General features: G+C 43.3%; 2 protein-coding genes across 2 annotated transcripts in view; both read left to right on the top strand.

The window, feature by feature from the left end:
* The window catches only part of zgc:77158 (solute carrier family 45 member 3), a 29,622-nt gene extending 14,490 nt beyond the window's left edge, over nucleotides 1-15,132 (top strand). Inside the window, exons 2-6 of the mRNA XM_068722601.1 lie at nucleotides 1,556-1,903; nucleotides 6,879-7,069; nucleotides 7,175-7,838; nucleotides 11,078-11,343; nucleotides 11,432-15,132. Coding sequence (XP_068578702.1) covers nucleotides 1,756-1,903; nucleotides 6,879-7,069; nucleotides 7,175-7,838; nucleotides 11,078-11,343; nucleotides 11,432-11,839 — 1,677 coding nt within the window. The 5' untranslated portion in view covers nucleotides 1,556-1,755 and the 3' untranslated portion in view covers nucleotides 11,840-15,132. The remainder of the gene's footprint in view (nucleotides 1-1,555; nucleotides 1,904-6,878; nucleotides 7,070-7,174; nucleotides 7,839-11,077; nucleotides 11,344-11,431) is intronic.
* Nucleotides 15,133-16,341: 1,209 nt separating this feature from the next.
* On the top strand, nucleotides 16,342-25,822 carry LOC137881512 (fibroblast growth factor 6-like). The gene is made up of 3 exons (XM_068723489.1): nucleotides 16,342-17,088; nucleotides 17,715-17,818; nucleotides 21,604-25,822. The coding sequence occupies exons 1-3, from the start codon at nucleotides 16,743-16,745 to the stop codon at nucleotides 21,778-21,780; spliced, it is 627 nt and encodes a 208-aa protein (XP_068579590.1). The 5' UTR covers nucleotides 16,342-16,742; the 3' UTR covers nucleotides 21,781-25,822.
* The last annotated feature ends 41 nt before the right edge of the window (nucleotides 25,823-25,863 follow it).

Genomic DNA, 25,863 nt, shown 5'->3' with positions numbered 1-25,863 from the left:
TTTGATTATAACGTTGTGAAAGGCACTGGAAGGATTTAGATGGGCATTGCTGGGATGCCTGATGACAGAGATGAGTGCAAGTGGACACTGAGTTGATAACGACTGGAAACTACTTTCAAACTCGTAACAAACCACTTTGGTTTCTTGAGAAAACCACGCAAGATGCATATCTTACTTACTTACTGATCGGCGCATGTTTCTGTGATTAACCACATCTTGTTAGAGATGATGACATCCATTTTTTTTTTGCTGGGAGAGAGCAGATGGGCTGCTTTGGCAGAAAAAATGTCACGCCGAATGCAAATATAGCACCTTGTTGTTTCCGTGTTTGCGGCGGTTCTGACTGTTCTTGCTCTTTCCCTCTGCTTTAAAAGAAAGCACACCTCGTTGGTGGATTGTGACGATAATGCTAATCTCGAGTCTTTCTTTTCATGTGCAGGTTTCTAAACGCACACAGATTGCAGGCAGCCTGATATGTTTTCTTTGTCTTTGGAATGAAAGTAACACCTCCATGCTTCAGATGAGTATCAGTCAAATGTAAGACTGTAATGTCTTCAGAAATGCAGGACTGGTTAGGAACAGGGATAGGTTGAACATATGGTATCTTGACAATGAGGCCTGTGAGGATCTTTCAATGTGTGGTTGACTCGTCTGTCAATGTGAGACAGCGTGCAAAACATAACAAGGAGACAGTTTGATGTGGTTCACGTTGGTGCTCCGTTTGTCTTCGTACACAAAGCTCAGCCTTTGACTGAAACGCATGATCTTTACAACAATCACTTTTCTAGAATCACAACATGGTTTTCTGGTGAAACATGCTGTGAAATATCATTCCTCTCAGATGTTCTGTCCTACCTCCGCTCTCTATGTCTGTTCAGGTGATAAAGACTTTTTTTCATACACATTCAGCTGAACAATGGTAGTATTCTGCAAAAAGAAATCTGGAGGGAGGACTGCAGAGCTTAATAATAGAGATAATGACAGGGTCAACCCAGGAAAGGCTCCCTCTAATACTCGAGTTATTATGGAGAAAGGGAAGGGAGGTGTATAAAGGAGAGAGATGGTAAATCAGGACTTAGACTTCTTCTTTAAAGGTGTCTTCCTTTCAAACCTCGACCATGACATGCGTGTTTTGAGACTTGAATAAAGGCAAGCAATGCAGCAAAGGGAAAAAAAATATTCTTGGCAAATGGTTTCCGTGTGTTCGCCACGTCGCTCCAGTTGACTCATCTTCTCGGTCCGCCTGTTGTTGTTACTGCTGTCCTGAAGCTGTTGGTGAGGAGCTGAGAACACATATATTATACTTCAGACTGTAGCTTCCACTCCCATTAAAAAGAAGAAGAAAGTTGGAATTTGCATTGATTGGATGCTGTCGTGAGAGACATTCCCCATGCAACCGGAGGCCACTGACCTCCAGGTGTAGCCACCTGGGAATGACCTATATAACATGGCAAGACTTAGCCCTCGCTCACGTTTGTTCCCAGCCCATCAAAAGTTACTAAAAGTTTCCTTCCGTTTCTCACAGCTCTCCTTTTCGTCTTCCCCTGCTCTTCAGATCCAGAATGCTGAGAAGAGGATGAGTCCTCCAGGTCATCTGAGACATCCACGTGTCTTTGCCGCTGTCCCTCCCCGACAGCCCTCTTGTCCCACCGGGGACAGACCATCTGCCTCCCCGCGCTCCCCCTCGTGCCCCTCCCCTGCCCCCAGTAGTAGGCCATCCCAGAGGGGAGGAAAGGCGAGCCCGCCCCAGTAAATATGCCTGGATGGAGGTCTCAGTGGCGTCTCGTCCTGCTGAACTCCCTGGCCTGTGGCCTGGAGATCTGTGTGGCAGCTGGGATCACATACGTGCCCCCCCTGCTGCTGGAGGCCGGAGTGGAGGAGCGCTACATGACCATGGTGCTAGGTAAGAGTTAGGGATCTGGTTACCAGGCCTGTTTGCTTCCTCATAGTGTATGTGTGCGCCTGTGTTTTGCTTCCTTCTTTCTCACACACACGCACAGGCTCTCATAATTTCTCCCTCTCTGTCCTTATTCTGACTATTTATTGTTGTTGTTATAATTATTAAACATGACAGGCAAAGTTGTTCTTGTTCACACACACACTCACACACACACACACACACACACACACACACACACACACACACTTGCCCATAGTGCTGAACTGCCAGGGTTTGACCATCTACTCTGTGGCTTGTTTATTGACTACTTGAGTGTTTTCTTGTCCAATTAATAGATTTTCATAGCCCTTAAGTGCCATTTATTCACTTTGCAATACTTTGTGTCTTGTCATGAGGCTGAAAATAAATTAGATTGTATTTTAATCAGTCTGAATGCTTTGTGGGCTGTGGTTACATTAAAGCCATTATAACACAGATGGAAAATGATTTGACGAGTTTCTGTTAACGCTATGAGAAGAACAAGATGTAAACTTGTCCAGTGGTGGCCAACTTTGTGTGTGTGTGTGTGTGTGTGTGTGTGTGTGTGTGTGTGTGTGTGTGTGTGTGTGTGTGTGGGGGGGGGGGGGGGGGTTGCCTCAGGGCTCCTATCTTCCTTCTCGTTCAGGTCATAAAGACATAATTGAGGACGTTTCATAAATCAGTGGAGATATCATCTGTTGTTTTGTTGAGGTGGTAATTGGCGCTAATTGAAAGGCAGCAGGAGAGCAAAGTGCCGGAGGAAGAGCCACGGTTTCCAGACAGACTGAGACATGTCTTGCTTATTGCAATTCATGGAATTCACTTCACAGTGAACATTGTAAAACGAGGAGCATCTATGATTTCACTAAATGCATCTTATCTGCTTATCTTTTAGCTAGATCACAAAATCACTGTCATGATCTTCAGAGGAGTGACTTAGAGATGTCGTATACGGCTCTGCTAGCGGCAGCGACCTGTCAATCACAGTAAACACCCGCCCTAAAGCACACTCCGCTTTATGGTCTATTTGACTCTAAATGGACCATAATTTACTAAATGAACATCATGCTGTATTGAAGAAGACTTGAAACTAGCGATTGAGACCATAAACTCATGTTAACAATGTTTACTGAGGTAATAAATCAAGTAAGAAGTAGGGTCATTTTCTCATAGACTTCTATACAACCAGACTTCTTTTTGCAACTGGAAGGGTCGCCCCCTGCTGGCCAGTAGAAAGAATGCATGTTTTAAGACAGCGCTGTGGAGATGGATCTGGCTATGCGAGGCTAGTCTTTGGGACAGGATATGGACAGACAAATACTGAAACTCAAAAGCAGTTTTCACTGTAGCACAGGCATCGTAACCCTGTTGTTAAAAACATCTCTTATTGGTAAAGAAAGAATGCAGGAGGTTAAATGCCACTGAGTCTGTGCTCCTCTGGCATTACACTTAAACTAGGGTTGCACATGCGTGCCACTGAAAAGCAAAGGGAACAATCAGCTGGAAAATACAAAACATATCAAAAAATATCTCTGAGATGAGGACAATGATTCAATTGCAAAAAAAGTTTGAAATAGATTTATCAAGAAGACGGTATGTGTTTGAATCCCGAATGCTTTTTTTGCTGAGACTGTGTCAGGGAGGCATTGCGTTAGTGGTGGTTGTGTCATTTCACACTGTAATTAATGCATGCTGTGAAAATGTTGACAATGTAATGCAATCCAACGCGCCACAAACAACAGCCTCTGAAATGAGAGCACTGTAGTGTACTGTGAATCAGTGACAGCTTCAATACAAACGGAACATTGTAAGCCTCCAATTTAGGGGTGTTGATGCGTACGCTTTTCTTTTTACATAAAAGGTACAAAACTTTTGTTTACTGTTGTCATTTTTTACATCATATCCAGGAATTCTGGGCAGAGCCATGAAAAGTAGCTAGTTTTGCTCCGTGGCCTTGTGTAACAGCGGCTACACACACCGCGATGGAGAGAGAATGTGCAGCTGATACCGATCCATTATGTCTGGCTAACATTTAATTCAGTTACTGGTTGTGTGTTTGTCGCTTGAGTTGCGTTAACCCTTTCGATCTATACCCTTTCCCTTTCTTATACCTTTTCAGAACTCTCACCAATGAAACCATTCAGACAGGTTTGTTTCTTGAAATAGGTCAGTCATCTCAGTGCTCCCAAATTAGTAGCATGTGTGTCTAAAGACACAGTTAGCATCACCCATATGGTATATATTTGCACACTGTAACTGAGTTTACTTGTGTGCAATGTGAATAGTTGCATTATCCTGGCCCAAATGGCCTTCACATGGTCTTCACTGAAGGCGTCTCTTTGAGATATTGCCTTGTGACTATGCAGATGATAAATACAATTCCACTAGAACTAAACGGCTCCGTGTGGATGACAGAAGTGACTATTCAAGTATAGAGAACAATATACGCTTCTCCTCCCGTTTCTGTAACAGCTGCTGGTGATATGAAGAAAAATGAGTTCATTGTAGAGGTCCTCCCAAACAGCCTGCATGTAAGCCAGTTTGGAATTGGCACTCAACCTGATTCTCATCTCCCTGTATTATAATGGAGTGCCTGAGTGTTATTTGAATGAAGATAGATATTGTGTCTTGGGGGGGTTAAAGCGAATTTCCCCGAGCAGTAGTGTCAGGTTCACAGATGGCTGCTTTCTACTTTATCTAATAGCCATTTGTTGGCTGCTTCATCCTCCAGTTGTTACTTCCTTTCTCTAGTTTCCTCTCTGTTAGCGAAGAAGACACTCCATGCGCTTTAACACTGAGGTGTCCATTACTCTCGCTATTTTAAGCATATTTAGTATTTATGTAAGCACAATGAGGATTGTGACACATTTTACATTAGGGGTGTGTGTGTGTGTGTGTGTGTGTGTGTGTGTGTGTGTGTGTGTGTGTGTGTGTGTGTGTGTGTGTGTGTGTGAGGTTAGACACCACACTGATTTGTGTGTGTGCGTAACTAGAGCTGGAAAGCGTTGTTTTCAGAGGATGGAAAGCATTGAGGGTAGATTAAACTCTACGGGGAGTCCATTACTTTACATAAAGCACATCACAATAACAACATGAAAACATCTTAAGAAATAAGAAACGTTTGACATTGATAACATGGCAGCTTAAAAAAGAACTTGTCATTTTAAAATGCCAAGTGCTAAAATGTTTGTGTAGTTACTGCACATTGCTCTATTTAGAAGATACATTTAGAGTTGGAGTTCAGCAGCTTGATGGAGACTCGAACAAAAAATAGCTTCAGGTGGTTCGATTTGCACTTTGGCACATGTCAGGTCTTTTTCCTGATGGCAGTGGTCCGATTCAGAGAAGAGTGAATGTTGAGAGTCTGCAATGATTTTGTATGCGCCTCTGGCGGCGACACCTGTGGCCGAAGGCATTATCTTTTCGGGTTGTCAGTATGCTTCATTTTGTGAGCGCGATGTCTCAGGAACGCCAACAGAGAATGTCTTCAAATCTGGCACAAACATCCATCTGGACTCAAGGATGAACTGGTAAGATTTTGGTCACTGTCACCTCACGTCTGCAGGTTACACTGTGACCTCACACAACACATGTTTGGCCATAACTCAATCATTTCTATGCTAATTATGAGAATTTCACACAAATGTCTAAAAGGACAAAGTGACATTTTGGACGGAGGCAGATGTAATCTGCAGCACAGGTTGGCGGAGGCAAACGACCGCTAAGCGGTACTTCTAGTTGTTGCTTGTTTCATTCTGCTGGTGCAGGCTCTGTATGAGCTCATAGTCATTCTAACGTATTACCACTAATGCTGTTTTGTGCATGCTGGCAGGCCTGCTTTTCAGGTGCGCTGTTAAGTTGCCAAACCGTGCTGTAATTCCGTATCTAATGTGATACTGGCTGCTCGCTGCATACAGCCTCAATCGCATGCTTTGGTGTATGTGTGTGCGTGATGTTAAGTATATTTCAACAAGTAGGAACCAGCTACTGAGTGGAAATAGTGTGTGTGAAACTGTTGGTCTTACAGCTGTAGATGGTGAGGATTGCTGTGATGGGCCTCCACAGCTGAAGCAAGAAGAAATGTGCTGCAGGTTTTGGAGTTCCTTTCAGACATCTGAAACACAAATGTTGTTTCAGTCGCTTGTCAAACTGTAGAAAGCGTTTTAGTTGTGTGTATATTCCAGTCATGCTTGACCACGAGTGGCGCTGTAGAACTATGTTTTCGTGAAGAGGTGCTGGTATTGTTTGTATGTGTTACAGACATGAATTTGCAAACTGTCTGTGCACAAAGGGCCGTCCTCCTGAGAAACCCTGAATATAAACAAAATTGTACATGTCTATAATGGAAACTCCACAGGGTACCTTTTTAAATGTCAACCTCCCAGCGATCGTGTCGTTTTGGATATTCCATGTGTGTATGTGAACGCCACACGTACCATGGTGTGTTCTAATTAGCCAGACCCGACCGTGTGGGGAGGCTGAGCTGAGGGTGGGTTAACCCTCAGGCAGCGGGCCATCTGTAGGAACCTCACTAGCAGTCAACAATGATGGCAGAGAGGCACATGCAGTTCACTGCCTGGTAGGCCAGCAGCAAGCAGGACTTGACAGGACCGGCAGAAGGCAGGCTGAAAAAAAAACCAAACAACCAGTCATAGAAGCCATCGTAAGCCACTAAAGCTGAACGGAGACTTGATCGACACCTTTGGGATGTTGTGAAAAATCTGCTTGGAAAGTATAAGTGCAAATGCAATGTGTGATTTAAGGATTTCATACCAATTTGATAAGTGTGTCAGTTTTTTCCAGCAGGAAAACACCTTGTTCCTCTTATGCAGTTTGTTTCAAACGTTGTCTGAATTTCTTTCTACTTCGTCCACATTCAGAGTCTTTCCTGTTTGTCCTCTACATATTCTATTCTTTGTTAGTCTCTGACTGCTTCAGTTTGTTCCTGCTCTGTCCACAGGTATTGGTCCAGTGCTCGGTCTCCTATTCATCCCTCTGATTGGCTCTGCCAGTGACCACTGCCACAGCAGTTATGGCAGACGACGGCCTTTCATCTGGCTGCTGTCTTTTGGGGTCCTTCTGGCACTTTTCATCATTCCACACACCGACATACTGGCTGCACGCCTTTCCTGGGGAGGCCGCTCCTTCCAGGTAGGATACCTGTTTATGGTTTGTTATTGTCATTGTTTTTGGTGAATTCTACCTACAAAGCGCACAAGACAAGAAATGAAAGCGTGTTCTACCATTTTGCTACAGGTGGGCTTCCTTATCCTTGGGGTGGGGCTTCTTGACTTTTGTGGACAAGTGTGCTTCACACCACTGGAGGCTCTTTTGTCGGACCTGTATCGGGACGAAGAGGACTACAACCAAGCCTTTGCCATGTTCTCCTGCATGGTCAGCTTGGGAGGCTGTGTGGGCTATCTGCTCCCAGCACTGGACTGGAGCCGGGGCCTGCTCTCTGCTTACCTAGGAGGCCAGGCCGAGTGCCTCTTCTCCCTTCTCACCCTCATCTTCATCTCCAGTGTGCTCATCACCATGAAGGTGTCTGAGGAACCCCCGTGCGCCAGCAGTGGCTCGGCGGGGTCCGGATCTCTACTGGAGCCAGGAGCCAGTACGATAGAGGCCGGCCGGTGCGGCGTGCCGCGCTCATGCTGCTACCTGCTGAAGTGCAACCTGAGGTTGCTGAAGTCTGGACCCTTGCTGTGCCTGCTGAGAACATGCTGGTCCATGACCCCGGCCATCTACAGGAGCTACTGCCATGTCCCGCGGGTGATGAGGCAGCTGTGCGTGGCTCAGCTATGCAGCTGGATAGCTGTCATGTCTTTTATGCTTTTCTACACAGACTTTGTGGGGGAAGGCCTGTACGAGGGCGTGCCCAGTGCGTTACCAGGAAGTGTGTCCAAGCAAAGATACGCTGACGGTCAGATTTCTTCTTTATACAATATAATAACGTTGTGTGTTACGTGAGCTCACTTCCTTTGTCTTCAAAAACAAATGTTCTTGTTAGCTTATTGAGGTATACACACTAGATATTGTGAGATTGTGCCTCCATTAATCTCATCATTTAGATTTTTTTAAAAAGATATCATCACCAAGAAAACAATGAATTACTGATAGCATAGTAGGAAACAAAAGTCTGTTTCGCTAGTGAGACTCGAGACATGTCCTAAAGGCGTTAGCTCCGCCTCCTGTCCACGTAAACTGGCTTAGGGTCCATCCTGGCTGCGCTGTCTGCTCTGTCACAGCTGGCCGGGATGCACTCACATTCCTCGGGCACAGGTGGAGGACAGAGACGGAGCTTGTGTTCTTGCATGCCTACAAGCGTTCCCGCTCCCCTCGTTTCGGTCTCTAGGACACGTAGGACTAACATAGGCTCTGACGCACGACTTTACATGAGATGGTTAACATTTTGTGACGTTATGCCACTGAACAAGTAACAAATCCTTTGGATAAGAATGCCTAAGCCAATGTCAAGGCAATCCAAAGAATTTCAGGTATTTCTTCCCACCCCTGCGCTTTAGAAATGGCAAACAAATGCAGAGTATTCATCCTTTCCTGCTCTGTAAATCACAGAGTTGACACTAATCCTGTTGACAGTTGTATGGCTATATTTTATAGCTCTGCCAATGCTTAGCTGTGTGGTTCTACCTAAATATAACTTCTTGGATAGACCGGACCAAATCTGTCGTGTCAGTGGTGTAAGAGGGAGACTTCTGTCTTTGGTATATTTTACCAGACAATCCCTGAGAAAGAACAGTGAAGAGAAAGAATGTCGCTGAGGTAAACAGATGTGAGACAGAACATCTTGTCCAGGTTGAGAAGTTGCAGATGTATTAATATAGTGGGGCCGTGTCAGAGTTAAGTGTTTTAAGTCTCTTGTTGTTGACCGTCTAGCCAGACTGATCATCTTCCGCCACATGTCTCTTCCTTCTTTTTGCTGAGCTATGTAGTTTTCTGCTTCCCTTTTCATTTTATCAGTCTTTTCCTCCTACTGTCCACCTGTTTTCTCATCCCCTAATCCTCATACTCGACCTCTCTGCCCTCACACCATTCTTTCTCTTTCATTTGACATTTCTATCCCTCCATCCACATTCTTTTCTCCTCCCTCCTTCTCCAACTCAGTCTCCCTCCCCACTTTGTTTACATTTTTACTTTTCCTCTGTCTCTCCTCCCTGTGCTTGCTGGACCACGAGGAATGTCACACTCGCAAAGAATTAATGTCAAGGAATCGGCACACAAAGAACGTGTTCATTCAAGTCCTGCAGACGGACAAAGCGCACAATTCTGAGGTCTGTCTGAGCTGCTTTTGTTTAATGTGAAACGTAATTAAACCACATCACTCTGCAGATGTTCCTCTGCATCAAGGTAATCTGCTTTGTCTGTAGTTGCATTACCTTTTTCTTTTTTTTTTACTTCACTGTGTTAACAGTAACTGCGTTTTTTTGTGATCATCTCTCCTACTGGGAATGGTTGCAATGCAGAGTAGCTATCTGTGAAGCTCGTACTACAGAAACATCCATTTTCCCATACTGCAGCAGTTCTCCTGTGCACAGATTCAGTAGCATTCTGCCTCCGTCCTATATATCTCGGAGGGCTTGAATTTCGGTCCTCATTAGCTTCTGTAGTGTTTGTAAAGTGGGCTTTCCAAGAGTAATATGATCCACTTACTCCGTTCACATAAGTGTTTCTCTGCTCTGCTGTCGGACTTTTGACCCGCACTGTTCACGGAGAGCAAGCTGGGAGATCAGGTTGATAGCGGGCAGAAATAAAAAAACAGTCGAGACATGTCGTCACTCCAGCTTCCGAGGATGAAAACTTTAATTAAAGGGTGAAATAGTCGTGGTTTAACTGGGAACATTGTTCAAAATGGAAACATTTTCCCGCAGCTAAAAGAAATCCGATAGTTGACTAAAATGTTTAAAACATGTTGTCATTAATGGAAACTGTTGGAAATGACATTTTTCATTTTTGCAGTTAGTTCAAAGAGAGAATGCAAACGCTTGTAGGATTGTACTGTACTGGAGAACCACACACACATTTCTTTTACTCATTTAAAGAACATTATCTTTACCTCTCGTGGTAGAGACTGTTTCACATAATGGTTTTTCTTCAAGGGTAATTCGATATTCAGAGCGTTAATATAGCAGCAAATAACTATTTGCAATGTAGAGATATAGTGGAGTAATGTCTACCTGAGCAGTGAGAGGTCGACCATCCTTCTGTCTGTTGTAATCTGAGCTTCTCAGTGCTTTGTCCTCACAGCCGGCCGGCTGCTCGTGCCTTTGAGTGCATGGGAGTGTGCCCCACCGGCTAGCTAATGGCTGCGCTCTGCCCTGCGCTCATATGGCGCTTACAGCTGATAAAGCTGTCTCGACCGACGGTGTGGTCACAGAACTGTAGAGCTGTGGTGGCTACAATTATTAGCACTGTTGGCTGTGAGCCGCTTACAATATTGTCACTGATAAATGTTCGTTAAGACCATAGCTGGCTGTTAATGTATTCATTTAAAAATGTGTTTTGATGCCATGCAGCAGGCAATTTAAATTAATCTTATTAATCTAAGTCTGCAACTCTTTCTATGTTTGAACTTCAAATTCTGCCTCGGTCAGGTGATGAGACCTCATCCAAATGCTTGTTGTTTGGCTGGCTGATGGGGCCAGACTCAGGCCACGGCACACATTGCCTCAGTAAACAAGGACCGGCCTGTGTGTGTGTGTGTGTGTGCGTGTGTGTGTGTGTGTGTGTGTGTGTGTGTGTCGTCCTCTCCGATTTTTTTAAGGATTTATTAATGGTTAATTCCGTCTGCCACTGTCCACGTCAGTCATCACAAACGGTGTGTCTGTGCCATGAATGTCTCCCAAGACAGGTCGTCTTTGTGTTTATGGGCTGAACAGTAACGTTTTAGCTCATCCAAACGGCTGTAAATGCATCACAGTTTAAAGTTGACATAAGGTTGGCTATGCAGGCTGTGTGTCTTTCACTAGATGGGGCCATAAAAGGAAATGATCAGAGATAATGCAGATGTCAGATAGTTTCTGTATTGACAACACGATGGGACAATGGTTTGTAACAAGGCAGTCATCGTTACAGCTATGTCACCTACAGAGGATGTCTTGAGAGAAGCTATGAGTTTCATTTTTGTTGTTGTTTTTCTTTCAGGTATCCGAATGGGCAGTATGGGCCTGTTCTTGCAATGTGCTACCTCAACCTTCTTCTCCCTGGTCATGAGCCGTTTGGTTCGCCATTTTGGCTCGCGGTGGGTCTACATCAGCAGTATGGTGAGCTTCACAGTCTCTGCTTTGGTCATCTGCCTGTCCAAAAGTGTGGTTTTGGTCACTATAATGGCGTCCCTCACTGGCTATGCGTACGCCACACTGCAGACTCTGCCCTACACGCTCACCTGTATGTACCACAAGGAGAAAGAGGTAAGATAACCGTTAATAACTCTCACACAATGATGGTGCGCTGACAAAATCTGTATGATGAGTTGACTCTTTTCTTGTCTCATTTCAGGTCTATATGCCAAAAAGGAAAGCCCAAAGCGTGCATAAAAATGGTATTACAACCAAGCGGGACTCTGTGTATTTGACTCCTGTGGAAGAGGAGGGCAGACTGAACCACACCCCGGGGACTCCCTACGGACATGCCTTCTTCAGCCAGAATGGCTCATCTCACAGCCCCGGTGGCACCGAACAGGAGGAGATCGAGTCGGGGTTTGAGAAACGCGGCGTGGGTTTGGACTTTGCCATCTTAGACAGCACCTTCCTCCTCTCTCAGGTTTTCCCCACACTCTTCATGGGCATGATCGTTCAGTTCGCCCAGTCCGTCACTGCCTATATCGCCTGCTCCGTCATCTTCGGTGCCGTCGCCATCTACTTGGCCAGTCGAATCATCTTTGACCAAAAGGACCTCAAAAACTGAGACTTGGATGCAAAAGATCTGGAGGGCGATGGAATCACTAATAATCGCTCAATCATTCAGGTTCCACCGGCGAAACTCAACGATGCACTACTGTTTCCAGAATGCCTTGCTCTAGTTCCGTGTGTTTGCACTTATGAAAGGACTTGCGTTGGAGAAGTGCTTGTCAGGTTATGAGAGAAAGCAGTTTCCGTGAAGGGGCAGGTATTGTCACCCGAAGGTTTACCACAGGTAGTGTGGTGCTCTCCTGAATGCAGTTGAATTCTATAGAAATCTCTCTAAAACTTTTATGTTGTGTCATCTTTTCTATCCATCGTCTTTTTCCTCAGGTACCACAAACAGATTTACTGTAGAACTCATCCACCTCCTATACACACCTTCTTAGCTTTTAATGTTTTTTTTAATGATTTTATCCTGAGCTATCTGCAATTGTTAATAGTCTTTTTTTTTACCACTCAAAACAACATCTTCAAACTCATCTGCAGCATCACTAAGCCAGTCTGGAGACCTGTCATCATTTTATTTAGACAGGCCTGTCTTTTTATTTTTTTAATGAAAGAATTTATATATTTATGTAAGGTTTCTACCTGTTCAGAAAATAGAATTACAAGTGGGACCATTGGACTTGTCCATACAAGATGAAAAACACACTTAAAGGGGCAGTCCGGTGATTTAGTATTGCCTAGATTTCTCATAATACAACTCTATATCATCTGTCATCAGACCTTCCCTACCTGTTAAAGGGCCAGTGTGTAGCATTTCGGTTACCTTCCACGGGAGCTGGATTCTAGTGATGTCTCGAGATCACGCAACATTTGATCTCGTCGGGCTTCATGTAATGCGTTTGTGTCCGGCAAGCCAGTTCATGGACCGGTTTAGGTGTGTGTGACGCGACTACACAGAGAGACAACTGTTCATTCAAAATAACAATGGTGGCTCATAAAGATGGAAAAAGACGTTTACCTCCCCCTTTTACCGACTGGTTTTCTGTAAGAGTTTGATTGACAGCGTTTACCTGAAGGCCCCTGTTGTTCTCCAACATGCTTGACAAACTGCGGTAACAGTTCCTGCTGAGTGCAATGCCGTTTGACTTCCGTCGGTCCGAAAGTGTTGTTATTGTGGTAAGGATGGGGCGTCTCACGTTACCGCAGACTTGGAAAGGGAGGAGCGAGCGGAGCGCTGTTCAGTTGGTTGCAGCCTGCAGCCACACCGCTAGATTCCGCCAAATCCTACACACGACCCTTTGAGTGCCGTCATCTTTTGAACCCTCTGCCCTCAGTTTGAAACGCAGTTTTTTCTTTCAACTAAATGAAGTAATTTAAGATGATCCTGATGACATCACACATCAGGGTTGTCTTCCCAGACTTTACAAAGCTCCTCCAGAGCCGCAGAGGACATTATACAGTCTTCACATGCGGAGTAGTTCTTCTGCGTTTCGCCCATCTAGTGCCATCTATTAATTAATGAACAGTTTAACTGTAAATATTTTGTATACAAATTTACAGTATATCCCTATGGGAGTTTTGTTATGCAACCTGTTGAGGTGCGGTTATCGACTATGGTGGTTTAAGAATGAAGCTGTTTACTAGAACTGGAAGTGTTGAATCTAACCATGAATAATCTAGTCTAGTTGACTTCTCATCTTGTCCAACTATGCTCCTGATCAGGACAGTCGTCTCAGGTTAGTACATTGTTTTGGTGTCCCATCCTGTCCTTTTAAGCCACTGATTAAAAAAAAAAAAAAAAAAAAGCAACTTTTCCCTTCTGCATGTTCTACTGTATTCTCAAATGACAATCTAGGACATCCAGATGGGCTGGTTACATAATGCTGTATGTAAACGTGTAGAGGGATGTCTGAGGGAAGCTCGCTTCATGGCACCCATTCCTGAAAGACCAAAAAGTAATGGAGTACATGGAAATATTTAGTTACTGAAAAATAATGCAAGAGTAGGCACTGTATATTGATGGGAGTGTGTGTGTGTGTGTGTGTGTGTGTGTGTGTGTGTGTGTGTGTGTGTGTGTGTGTGTGTGTGTGTGTGTGTGTGTGTGTGTGTGTGGGGTAGGTACATAACATGGAGGACAGAGTGAGTAGTGTTTAAAAGTGATATGACTCAAGTGTGTGAAGGTGTTTTTTTGGGGGGGGTTTTCACAGCAGTCATCATAAGCTGTAATGGCTCTAGCCTGGCCCGTGTGATGCTGTATGTTACATTGTATTGAGACCTTCAGTTGTGCTTTTGAATTTGGCCAGTTGGTGTAAACGCCATGCTTGTTTCGCAACCGCTAAGTGAGTTAATTTGAGCATTTCATATCCAGGTTGTCTGATCGCACACGAGGGGTGGTGAATTAATCTCCGCAGATACAAATAGTCCTGAAGGATCTTACTGCCTGAAGTGTGCTCAGCAGGAGGGAAGTAAAAAACGGCAGAGGATTCGTTTGTCGTGTCGACACCACTGCAGTAAATAACACTCAAGCGACTGCATTATCCTTTTCACCCGGAAATCCACAGGAACGATTTTGTCTAGCAGTAGCTGAAGTGTCTGAAAAAATGTTGTTTTACAAGTGCCTGTACATTTTTCAAAACATTTTCTTTTTTTGTACATATGTATTTATTTATAATGCTTTTATTACAAAGTAGCGCGTATTAAACTATTGGCCTCGTCTCTTTCATTGGTGCAAGGGCGAATGCTGTTTCTGTGAAAAAGATAAATTATTTGTATAGATGTGGTATAGAAGCATCATCAAACTATAATTTATTTTATCATTACCTGCTTTTTCCTGTAACTTTAACATCTCAGAGCTTATTGCAGATTAGAAAACTGAAAGGTATTCCTGTGGTCATACAGCCTGTATCAGCTGAAAACTTTATTCCTGTCACACAACTGCTTTGTGTTCATCATTTTGTCAATACTGCCTTATCTTGGTCATATGTAACCAGGTATTTCTTCTCTTCGGAGAGCCGTGTTTTTGTTAAACTTAACATATAAACACTACAGACATAATTACCTGGACGGGTGGCGTTGTGTTCAGTTCCTATATTGCTCTCAACCAAATGTCTTGTTTAATTTCAGACAAAAGAAGTGCCAATGGTCCGACTATGTTAAGGCCAGAAGTCATTGTGTTTTGGTGCGATTGATCAGGTTTTTTCAAATCCGTTTTTGTCACCTGTGTTATCATAAATGCAGTCAGCCATATTTCAAAAAGGTGTATTTCATTTTCACTATACATCTGTCAGATTGTGTATAAATATGCAGCTTACCAAGTAGATTTTATACAAAATAAAAGAACTGCATTGTTAATGAGATGTCTGTGAGTACATTTATGAAACGCATTCTCCTCCTTTACATTAAAAAATGGATGCATTATTGGTCATTATTGAATACTGTATTTCAACTTAAAATGTTATGGGAGCTGTTCACTTTGTTTAACAATTTGAATGAATTTCATCTTAAATGCATCACTTATCATGCATACACATACATGTCATTGAAAGTGTTTTGTATCCTAAAATGTCCAAAGATCTCTTTGGAGTTTGGTCTCCTGACAACGCTTAACATGACCTTGGAAATGGTGCCATCCTTTGGAAATCTTGGGGAACTGATGTGTGCAAGAGAGACCGCTGCTGCGCAACTGCACTGGCGTCACTGACGCATGGGCATGCTGCTGGTGGCATTATCTATTACATGGAAAAGACGATAGGCTTTCATGTTGCAGGGAATGGCATGCTGAGAATGTGTGCCGTTTCATGACGGGCCTCTCCAGTTTGCTCCTCATAGTTCTCACGAGTGCACCGTGCGAAATGCACGGTTTATGATGTACTGTAAAAAAAATATGATACTTTATAAAAATGCCAGTCTGGGCCTCCGTTACCCAACCGCTGTTTAGAGCTGTGGGGGGGCTGGGGGTGTCTTGCTCAAGGACACGTCAGCAGGGTTGATGCTGGCCGACACGGAGGTCTCGAACCCTGATCTTAGCGGCCCAGGATTGGTGGGCACCCTGCTGGCTCTCTGGTCCAGCATTGTGTGCCCAGAAAAACACAGATTTACGTGGGGGGTCTTGAACGGCGCAGCAAAAGAAGTGGGATCACAAGAGCCCTGTCATTGCTCTCCGGTGACAAGTGGGCCTGTTTTTACACCTTCCTTCTAAATAAGGAAACGGCCTGACAGGCATATGACCATCGACCCAATTTGGGAGCAACCCGTGTGCCCCATCGCGTCCCACGGCCGCTGAACGCCACCAATGAGCTTTCTCCGCTTCGAGTCCAGCAGTGACAGTCAGCCCCCACCCCCCCACCCCCCAACTCTCCACAGACTTTGGTATTTTTCCTGCTGTCAGCACCCTCTCTACCCTTGTATTGTCCCAGCGGCGAAGTCAGCATGATGTCATCTAGGGATGCGATGATAGCCCTGACAAGGTTGAAACTGGGTTTTTGGTGAGTGGTGGAGGATTTATTCTGAACTATTACTGAGAGGGAGACAGAGGGGGGGGGGGGGGGGGGAAAGAGAGAGAGAGAGAGAGAGAGAGAGAGAGAGAGAGAGAGAGAGAGAGAGAGAGAGAGAGTGTGTGTGTGTGTGTGTGTGTGTGTGTGTGTGTGTGTGTGTGTGTGTGTGTGTGTGTGTGTGTGTGTGTGTGTGTGTGTGTGCGAGAGAGAGAGAGAGAGGCGCAGAGGAGCTGCAAAACATGGTAATCACCACCACCAACCTCACCATCACCATCACCATCACCTCCAGCTCTGCCGCGCACTCTCCCGTCTCCTCTCCTCCTCTGCACCGGGGCTTGCGTTTCATGCCCAAAGCCCTGATCCGCGCTCCCAAAATAACCCTCAGCCAGCATGCCGAAGGAAGCAAAACAAGAAGAGCGGTATTTTTAGGGTCATTAATTTCGACCACGTGGCCCGAAGGTAAACCGGATGGCCGTTGCGCAAAGGCTCCTCGTCAGTATGTCCTGCGAGGCCGGCACGCCGCACTGGACGCTGACCGCGGTGGTTCTCCTGGGCTTTCTGCTGGGGATCGTGTCAGCGTACCCTTTACCGAGCAGCAGGACAAATGCAACTTTACTGGAGAAACGATGGGAGACCCTCTTCTCCCGCTCTGTATTGGGGATCTCTGGGGAGAAACCGGAGCTGAACTGGGAGAGTGACTATCTGCTGGGCATCAAAAGAGTGCGGAGGCTCTACTGCAACGTGGGCATCGGGTTTCACCTTCAGGTCCTCCCCGACGGAAGGATAAACGGTGTACATAATGAAAACCAGTACAGTGAGTTATACCTCCAACAATGTAATGCAATAGACATAAAAGAGCGGCAGAGTCAATACGCATGGATCTGTGATGAGCAGGCTAGTCTATCCCCTCTTTTCATTTGCATGATCATATGTCATCCGACTCTTGAGGGGGAGCAGAATTTCTTCCACGGCAAATACAAATCTATTAAAAAATAAGTATCCATCAGTGCTGAGCACCCCCCCCCCCTTCCTCCCCCTCCTCCCCAAGCTCAACTCAACCATGACATGAATGTATGGACGCTTTTAGACACAACTTATTTTTACGCAGCCCCGTGAGGGCGGTCTGGAGACCCAATAGCCGTGCACGTCAATGCAATTATTGCAATAGCAAGAATGCGCTTAATTGGCACGCGCCTGGATGCAAATATAAGATGGGGTGAAGGATGCAGAACAAAGGCTTCGGCATGCTGCGCAGCAATCTGCAAGGTTACACCCATAGACGCAGAGAGGGAGAGAGAGAGAGAAAGAGAGAGGGATAGAGAGAGAGAAAAAGAGAGAGAGAGCACAATGCTACATTAAACACTGAATCAGTCAGGATGATCGGTTGGTATTTCATTTTTTATTTTCACTCTAATGCAATGATTCTTTGTCTTGTATCAGGTCTAATAGAGATCTCTACGGTGGACAGAGGAGTGGTGAGCCTATATGGGGTGAGGAGTGAGTTGTTTGTCGCAATGAACAGCCGTGGAAGGTTATACGGAACGGTAGGTATGCACACTATTTCATTTATTGTCCAGCAATGTTGGTTAATGGGATCCTGGAATTAGGACGTACTTACAGCTCAATCCACCTTTTTTTTTTGTGCCAGTCAAAAAAGATGCCGCCCTATCTGTCAGCAGAGGGTCTGCTCATTATATGTTGCGAAATCCCTATATTTTAACTTCATTTAACATCAGGAATTTATGAAGCTCTATTTAAAGCAAGTGTGCTGGGCCTGGTGCCCTATGGGTAAATAATGATGAGGTTAACAGATGCAGGGTTCAGTCCACACGCTTGTAATGTGGTCGTGTGTGTGAGGAGGAGGAGGAGGAGGAGGAGGAGGGGTAGGCGGAGGAGGAGGGAAAACCCCCTGACGCAATGAAACCTGTCAGCAGAGCTGGAAATCGATTTTTACGCAAAGCGTTTATTTTGCAGGGCAGTGCACATCACACACATCCTGAGAAGCAAAGGCCCAACTCACCCAACAGCAGCTCCTCCCACCTCCAACATCAAAAAACTAAAATGTTGGTGGGGCCACACAATATTCATACAAGAAAATGTGATGATGCAATCCAAACATACAGATACATCACATCGAAGCATACTCTCACAACCAATAAGCTGCGCGCTAGTCAGAGAGGGAAGACACTGCGATTGCTGTGACCAATGTATCAACAACAGAGATGAAACAATTCCAGCTGAATAATGGCATCTAAAATCACACAATGAAGATCTGGCGACATATTGTACCATACCAACACGTATGACCACCAAAGGACAATGTTAAAGATCTCTCAACGTCATATAGCCTACTCGGCAACGAGAGGTGCGTTTGTCATCTTTAGAGCAACCTCATCCTTGTAAACATTGTACACGCAATCCGAAAGTTCATTTTGAATAATGGCTGAAGTCCCCTTAAAATAGGGTTGAGTATCATAATGGTTCCTTAGTCTGGAGTCTCCCTCCCACACAGTCTCAAATATGCTTTTAAAGTGCCAGGGTTTAACGAGCCGGCAGAATTTTGCACTTTCCACAAAGTTTTAGACAGGTTAGAATTCTGGCGAGAACATACTTGTTTCCTTCAGTCTGACGGTTGAATTCTTCAATGCCACCTCTGTACGCACCGTCAAGCTGAGAGGCCGCTACGTTGTTCCCAGTAGGCCTAACTCAATGGCATTATCCACATGGGATTGCTGTCCAGACAGTTTCCACTACGAAAAGAAGACATGGAAAGCAAAACCTGGCAAATCATGGCTATATATATACATATATATATATATATATATATATATATATATATATATATATATATATATATATGTATATATATATATATATATACATATATATATACATATATATATATATATATATATATATATACATACATATATATATATATATATATATATATATATATATATACATACATATATATATATATATATGTATATATATATATATATATATATATATATGCTAGCAGTTAACCAAGTTTGCCTTTTGAACCACTCGTGGTTGAATTATCTTTTTTTATCCTTTCCATCTTGAGACGTGATTAAGTCATCCGGTCGATGTCGTCCCAAACGTTTTATTTCCAATTTTAACGTTCCAATTTTTGGTTTACCCCTAGACCAAAAATTTCCAATTTTTGGTCTAGGGGTAAAGTTCTAAATCGTAACTGTAGTTAAATAATACGAGTCATCACTACTGTTGTAACGTTAACGTAAGTACAACATCAGTCGCTCTTTAGCTAGCTAGCAAGTCGTGCACACCCTTACACCATTAAAATCAACCAATGGGATGCTTCTATAGGGACCCTGGCCATCAAGCTCCACTCACGATCTGGAAGTTCACGTTGAACGCGCGCTTACCAAAATGCAGTTGTGCTTGTTACTGAGAAGCACCCAATACTGCAAAACATATTACTGAGTGTAAATTTGCATGTATGCACAACAGCGTTAACATTTTTCATATATCTTTGATGCATCCTCAAAAAACACCTGGGTTTGAAACATGGTAGCCCTGGTCTGATCCTGGTTAGAGCACTACAGCTTAATAACAATGATGCGGCTCTGACGGATAAAGGGTTTTATATGTATAAGAGCAGTGAGGAGTTAACATGTTTCTCAGCATTGCTACTGACCTGACCTTTTTCTTTGGGTTTTAAATGGCTGAGGTACATACAGCAATCATATAATTATAACTAAAATGCAGTGTGCCTGTAAATTCCGATTATAATTTCTATGAATATAACTTTCCAAAGGCCTTAATAAATGTGATCCTGCTGCTGATTGTGGTGGATGTTTTGAAATATGAGTTTTTTTTGTTGAAAATAAGTGTTTTACCTCCATTTTTCATGTTAGAAATTGAAATGTAATTAAACTTGAACTTTCTAATCCTCATAACCCAGAATAAGATTTATGTTTAGAATTTCTGTTAGACAGCTCTTCATATATAAATGTTGCTGGTGCTCGGGGAGGAAACATTGTGTTTAGCCTGCTGACACATGGCCACTGGTTTGCACGCTGTGGCCAACATGTTTGACAGACACAATGTGAGTCGGTTATCTGGTTATGAGTGATGAAGCGTTAGCCTGTGAGTCGGCTGATGATCTGATAAGCGATTGAATTAGGCCACATGACTTCTGATGTATTTGCTCTGCTGCTGCACACTGTACAAGTCGTACACTGTCAGCACTGTAGCAGGGCAGTCGTATTGTTCTTAAGTGACAGATATGTGTATTTAGAGACTTATATAGCGGGACTTTATATGTAGAATAGTGATCAGTACTCTTGTACCTAAAATCTTCCTCATATTATTTATTTTATAATTGATATAAAAGTTTACAATACAGTTATGGTTCCTTATTGTATCGTTTTAATTGTTCCTTAAGAGCTTTGTGTTTTAATTTTAAAGGAATAGTTTGACATTTTGGAAAAGAGGTTTATTTGCTTTCTTGCGAAGATTTATGTCTGTTTACTGTAGCCAGGAGACGATTAGCTTAGCTTAGCATAAAGACTGGAAACGGGGAGACAAAATAGCTAGTCTCTCTCTTCCTGGCTCTGTTTTTGTATAGATTAAACAAACAAGATATAATGCGTAGATGCTGATTTTTATTAACTTTCCAATGTGAAAAAAGGTGGAGTTCTGGTTTTTACTTGGATTTATTTGCCGGGCGACTGATTAAAAACACAAGATATAAGGTGTTATGTCTTGATATAGTGAGCTTTAGAGGTGCCGGTAGGCCTATTTTGTTACCTTTGGATACAGCCAGGCTACCTGTCTCCTCCTGCTTTAAGCTAAGCTAAGCGTCTCCTGGTTGCAGCTTCATATTTACCGTACAAACAGGAGAGTGGTATCAACTTTAACTCTTTACAAATCTCTCAAAATGTAAATCTATTTCTTCTGCAGTTCAGTCAAATCTAAGCGCAGTTTTTTTTGCTGTGAATCCCTCCAAAGAGTTTCCTTTTTGTGTGTTGAATATTAGCACATTTAGTAGTAGATGTGGCTCACTGTGTTGAGTTCAGTTAAGTTCAATTGATACATATTTAAAGGAGAAAACTCAATACACCTATTATTTAAGAGCTGTTAGCGCTGCTGGGAGATTGCACAAAGATAACTCTAACATTGCTGTGTGCAATCTAATCTTTAGCTTTATTAATTTGTGCATTGCACAGAATCTTTTTAAAGAGATTTTGAATGTTCCCCCACCCCTTCAAACTACAAATTGCCACTTTCTTGAGCAGTTCATTAAAATGCACGCTGTGTGTCTCTTTGTCCCCTCCAGACAGTCTTCCATGACGAGTGCAAGTTCAAGGAGAGCTTGCTCGCAAACAACTACAACGCCTACGAGTCTCTGGTTTACAGAGGCTCCTACATAGCACTCAGCAAGCACGGCCGCGTGAAGAGAGGCAACAAGGCCACCACTGCCATGACTGTAACGCACTTCCTACCCCGAATATGATGAGCAAAAACTGGCAATAACAAACTTATTTGCACATGTGGATTATTTCCCAGGTAACATAAATACTGTATACGTACGTACAAACACAAAAGACATCTTGGACTTTAAAAGAAAGAAATACCACTATATCTGATAGTATTTATTCAAACTTTATATGTATATTTGGGTAGCTTCCTTTGTATTAGAAATTATGGAAATGCCATTCTTTGCTGCTTTTATGATTTTCATCATTTTGTGATATGATGGGGATGGAGAGGTGTCGTTTATCCCCTCAGTTTATATGGGTGCTTGCTGGAATTGGTTGAGTCCTTGCCCTGTCGGTGGATGACAGTTCATCCTTTTGAAAATGAAATGGATACGTTATTACCTCAAAGCACCATTTCCTGAAGGGGAAGAAGAAGAAGAAGAAGAAGAAGAAGAAGAAGAAGAAGAAGAAAAAGAGAAATGTGTGCATGAAATTTCTACAGAGAAGAATGCCTGTTTACTGAAAATGTTTTTTTGTTGTCATTCATCAAGGATTCGAGCGCTTCCCATTCTCTATGTTCAATTGTCTCTGTCACTGTCAGGGCAACTAGGGCACTTGCAAATATGGCGGTGTTTTTTGTTGCTTCGTCATGAGGTGGCGGTGCCTTGAATTCCTACTTGCGGCCCCCTTGCCCTTGCATGCAAGAGACACGGTGCTCAAGTCAGAAATAGGAATGAAACGCAAGTCATCACTCCCTCAGACACCACCGGGCAGCTTTAGCCCAATTCCTAGAGGGCCGGAGGTTTCTCCACTTTATTTTCTTTCCATAATTAGATCAATTAAGTAATTGAGACTCAATGCCGCACAGGCACCCAGTGGAGCCTCTTGCTAATATGGAAAGCTAGATTTAGAGTCAGCACTCATCCGCCCCCTATCATGTCCAAGGGAGCTTTGACAATCCCAGGTTTTACTTTTGTAGCCGGATCATCAGGCCAGATTGAGTGTGTGACTGTGTAGTAAACATGTGGGCATGCATTTCTTTCAAGTATATATGTGGACTTGCTCAGTTTGAGAGCTTCTCAATTTGAAAGGCTTGTTTTCCTCATTGTTGGAGGTCTGTGTAACAGAATATCATAGACCTGACACTATGAAGGGAAATGTCCTCCATTTATGTCTGCTGTATATCTCCCTCCAGTTTAAATTGAGTTCTGTTTCATCATCAGAATCTGTTGCATCTGGTCTGTAGCCTTGCTAGTTTATTCGATTTCAGTTTTGAAAATTTGTTTTGGAAATGTTGACTTTATAGCAAAAGTGAAGATGGGAGCGGTTTGATGATATTTGGCACAAAGAGTACAGTGTTTGTGACAGTGGATGTCAATGAGGCAATTCACTGTAAACATGATGGTCTGATGCATTCATTTGAAATAGTGTAGATACTCTAGTTTGGTTCAGAGGGAACTGGAACTGCTTCAGAGATCATGATCCTGGGATATGTGAACAATACTTCAGGTAACTCAGTCCGTCTGACATTTATATGATGTGGATTGCGCTCATTGGTCCCAGATTCTTAAGCTACTTATGCATTATTCAGATTGACCGCTGAGTCACAGGATGGCTTCTTGTAAAAAAAAAGAAAAAAAAGAAAGATGAGCAATGTTGCAAAAAGCAGTGAACCAAAGGGTTACAATAGCGATGTTCATCCGGGCTTTGTGTGCAGCATACCATACTTGAATTCAACAACTGCTCGCGCTCCTCTTTCAGATACCGTAGTTTTCCATTGTGGAAACAAAGAGGGTGAGGAGGACAAAGAGCAAGCACAGTTGAAGATAGCAATGACGTACGGATGACGTAGATGGCACTCAGCATGTGGCACTGGTTGTTTGTTTAACTCGGCGAGGATGTGAATAATGTGGGGTAAAATACCTGAGCATCAGACTAGTGGGCCCCTCGTCGGTCGATGTCAGACTGGACGGTCAGCACAGGGCCCTGGGATTCTTGTCCCATTCATCTGAGCCATTTTTGTACCAAGGTCGAAGATATGGGCTTTCTGCCCTTTGTGTTTCTGATGGAGGCGTGTTTTCTGGCCCATCTCAGCGACTTTTGTCGTCTTACAGAGCTCTGCACCTGTTTTTTCTTCTTCAAGACATGAATGGTCTTGTAATGTGCAATGAAGCTATGAATGACTCTGCATCCTGTCTCGTACTCCTGAGCAGAGTCTATTTAATGTTGAAATGTGGTGCGATTGAGCTGGATTTTTAATGATTTTGGATTCCGTTATTCTATTTTGGTACTTGACCTGCAATATTCTGTAAGTAGCAAACCACCAGTCAGGCCAGTTTGGTGACATATGATTAAGGGAATGTAACAAGGCTGTTATAGATATATAGTTATCATATTTTACCTCATGCCCTTCCTATCATTACTGTAACGCATTGACAAAATGTCTGTGAGCTATGGTTTACGTGCTCTTTAAGCTCCAGCTTATGTCTAGTAGCAGAGACGAATGTGCAGTATCTGGTGTGTTTGTAAGCATGTGTGTGTGTGTGTGTGTGTGTGTGTGTGTCCAGCTGAGTGCACTCCTGTCATGTTCTGTTTCTGCCAAAGCGACAGTAGAGATGGTATCAGATCGATTTACCTTGAGTCAGGAATAACAGGGCATTGTCTGTGCAAGCTGATGTGCTCTGCTCTCCTCACAGGAGAGGATTAAGGCGAGAGGGATGTCTGCCAAGAGCAAGCACTGTCTGTGGTTTGAGCTGGTAGTTATGTAGCAAAAGGCCACTTAAAAAGAATCAAACGCTTCCAGGAAATGGACACTTGAGTTAAACAAGTTGTCCGGTATATACTGTGATCCGAGAGAACAAGCGTAGAGTCCCAGGATGTCACGTTTAATGTTTTTCAGTATTGACACCTTTGATAACTGCGTTTGGGGGATTTTTCCTTGAGCATCTTATTACTCATTCTGACTAATAAGCCTTTATTTATTACATCACTATGATCACCTTTTTTTTCTGCACTGATTTTGTGGCTGTGAGGATTTGGCTGGAGACGTATTTTGGCTAATTGGTCAAAATATATTTTTTAAAAGTTCATTTTTTATTTTTATGGAGTAATATTTACTGAGCAGGGGTGGATGTTGTTTTCCCTTGCTACGTTTTCATCAAAACAAGCTCACATGCAAGATGACAAACACTTGTTTTTGATGACAACATTGTGGTTATTACCGGATGTCATTTCTGATTTATTTTGGTATGTTTCAGAGGACACTGTCAGCACAATAAGCGATGAGTTGAATGGGAATTGTAAAGTTACAATGGCTCCTCAAGTAGTAAGGGACACCTGATAAGTTGTGTAAACCAAAAGCAACTTAGCTTGGTGTTTAAAGCTTGAGAAATATTACTCTGTTACAAGTCCTGCAACTTTTGCATGATGTTGTTTCGAGAGGCAGAAAAGGTTGAACGATTTAGAAGAAACCGAGAGAAGGTTTGTTACTGGTATACCATCTTTCAACATTAACACTTACTTCCTTAATTCTGCATTATGCATGTAGAGAATGGACTAGGTATGTGTTCCACCTTTTGATTAAGGATCCAGTGTCTGGATTTTGCCATTGTGCTTCTCATACCTGTTCAGCTGGTTTTAAAATGTGTTGGTTCACAGGGAACTGGAGGTCTGTGGGAAGGATCTGGGATCAGACTTGTGTGTGTGTGTGTGTGTGTGTGTGTGTGTGTGTGTGTGTGTGTGTGTGTGTCTGAGTGTGTGCGTGTGTCCCTGTGTGCCGGCAGCCTTTGTGTTTCTCTCTCAGTTTTCTATTCCTGCACTGAGGGGAGAGTGCTTCCTCTGAGTCCCCCTCCTCTTTTTTAACATATACCTCACCTTCTGCCTTAGTTCCGATTATTGAAATGATTGTAAATTAGTTTGAGACAACAGACTTCTCCAATCATTTGTTTCTGAAAAAATATGATGATGAGTAAGTAAAATACTATATTACAAATGGTTTTCCTTTTATTTTTGTACGTATGTGCTGTGCACAGCAGTCAACTGTATTCCTGAGATGATAATAAAAGACGTTTTGTAAAAGCTGTTGTGATTCAGTGCGTTGAGGTTGCTGGTTGCTTGAA

The sequence above is a fragment of the Cebidichthys violaceus genome, unplaced genomic scaffold (assembly GCF_023349555.1).
Source record: "Cebidichthys violaceus isolate CVI_PGR_0920_01 unplaced genomic scaffold, fCebVio1.0.p SCAF_3, whole genome shotgun sequence".
NCBI lineage: Eukaryota > Metazoa > Chordata > Actinopteri > Perciformes > Stichaeidae > Cebidichthys > Cebidichthys violaceus.
The sequence above is the reverse complement of the archived record's forward strand: the minus strand, read 5'-3'. Positions and strand labels throughout refer to the sequence as shown.

Coding starts and splice junctions, on each gene's coding strand:
- LOC137881512 (XM_068723489.1), top strand. CDS start 16,743: ATGGCCGTTGCGCAAAGGCTCCTCGTCAGTATGTCCTGCGAGGCCGGC. Junction 17,089..17,714: donor ACATAATGAAAACCAGTACA/GTGAGTTATACC, acceptor GTCTTGTATCAG/GTCTAATAGAGATCTCTACG. Junction 17,819..21,603: donor GTGGAAGGTTATACGGAACG/GTAGGTATGCAC, acceptor TGTCCCCTCCAG/ACAGTCTTCCATGACGAGTG.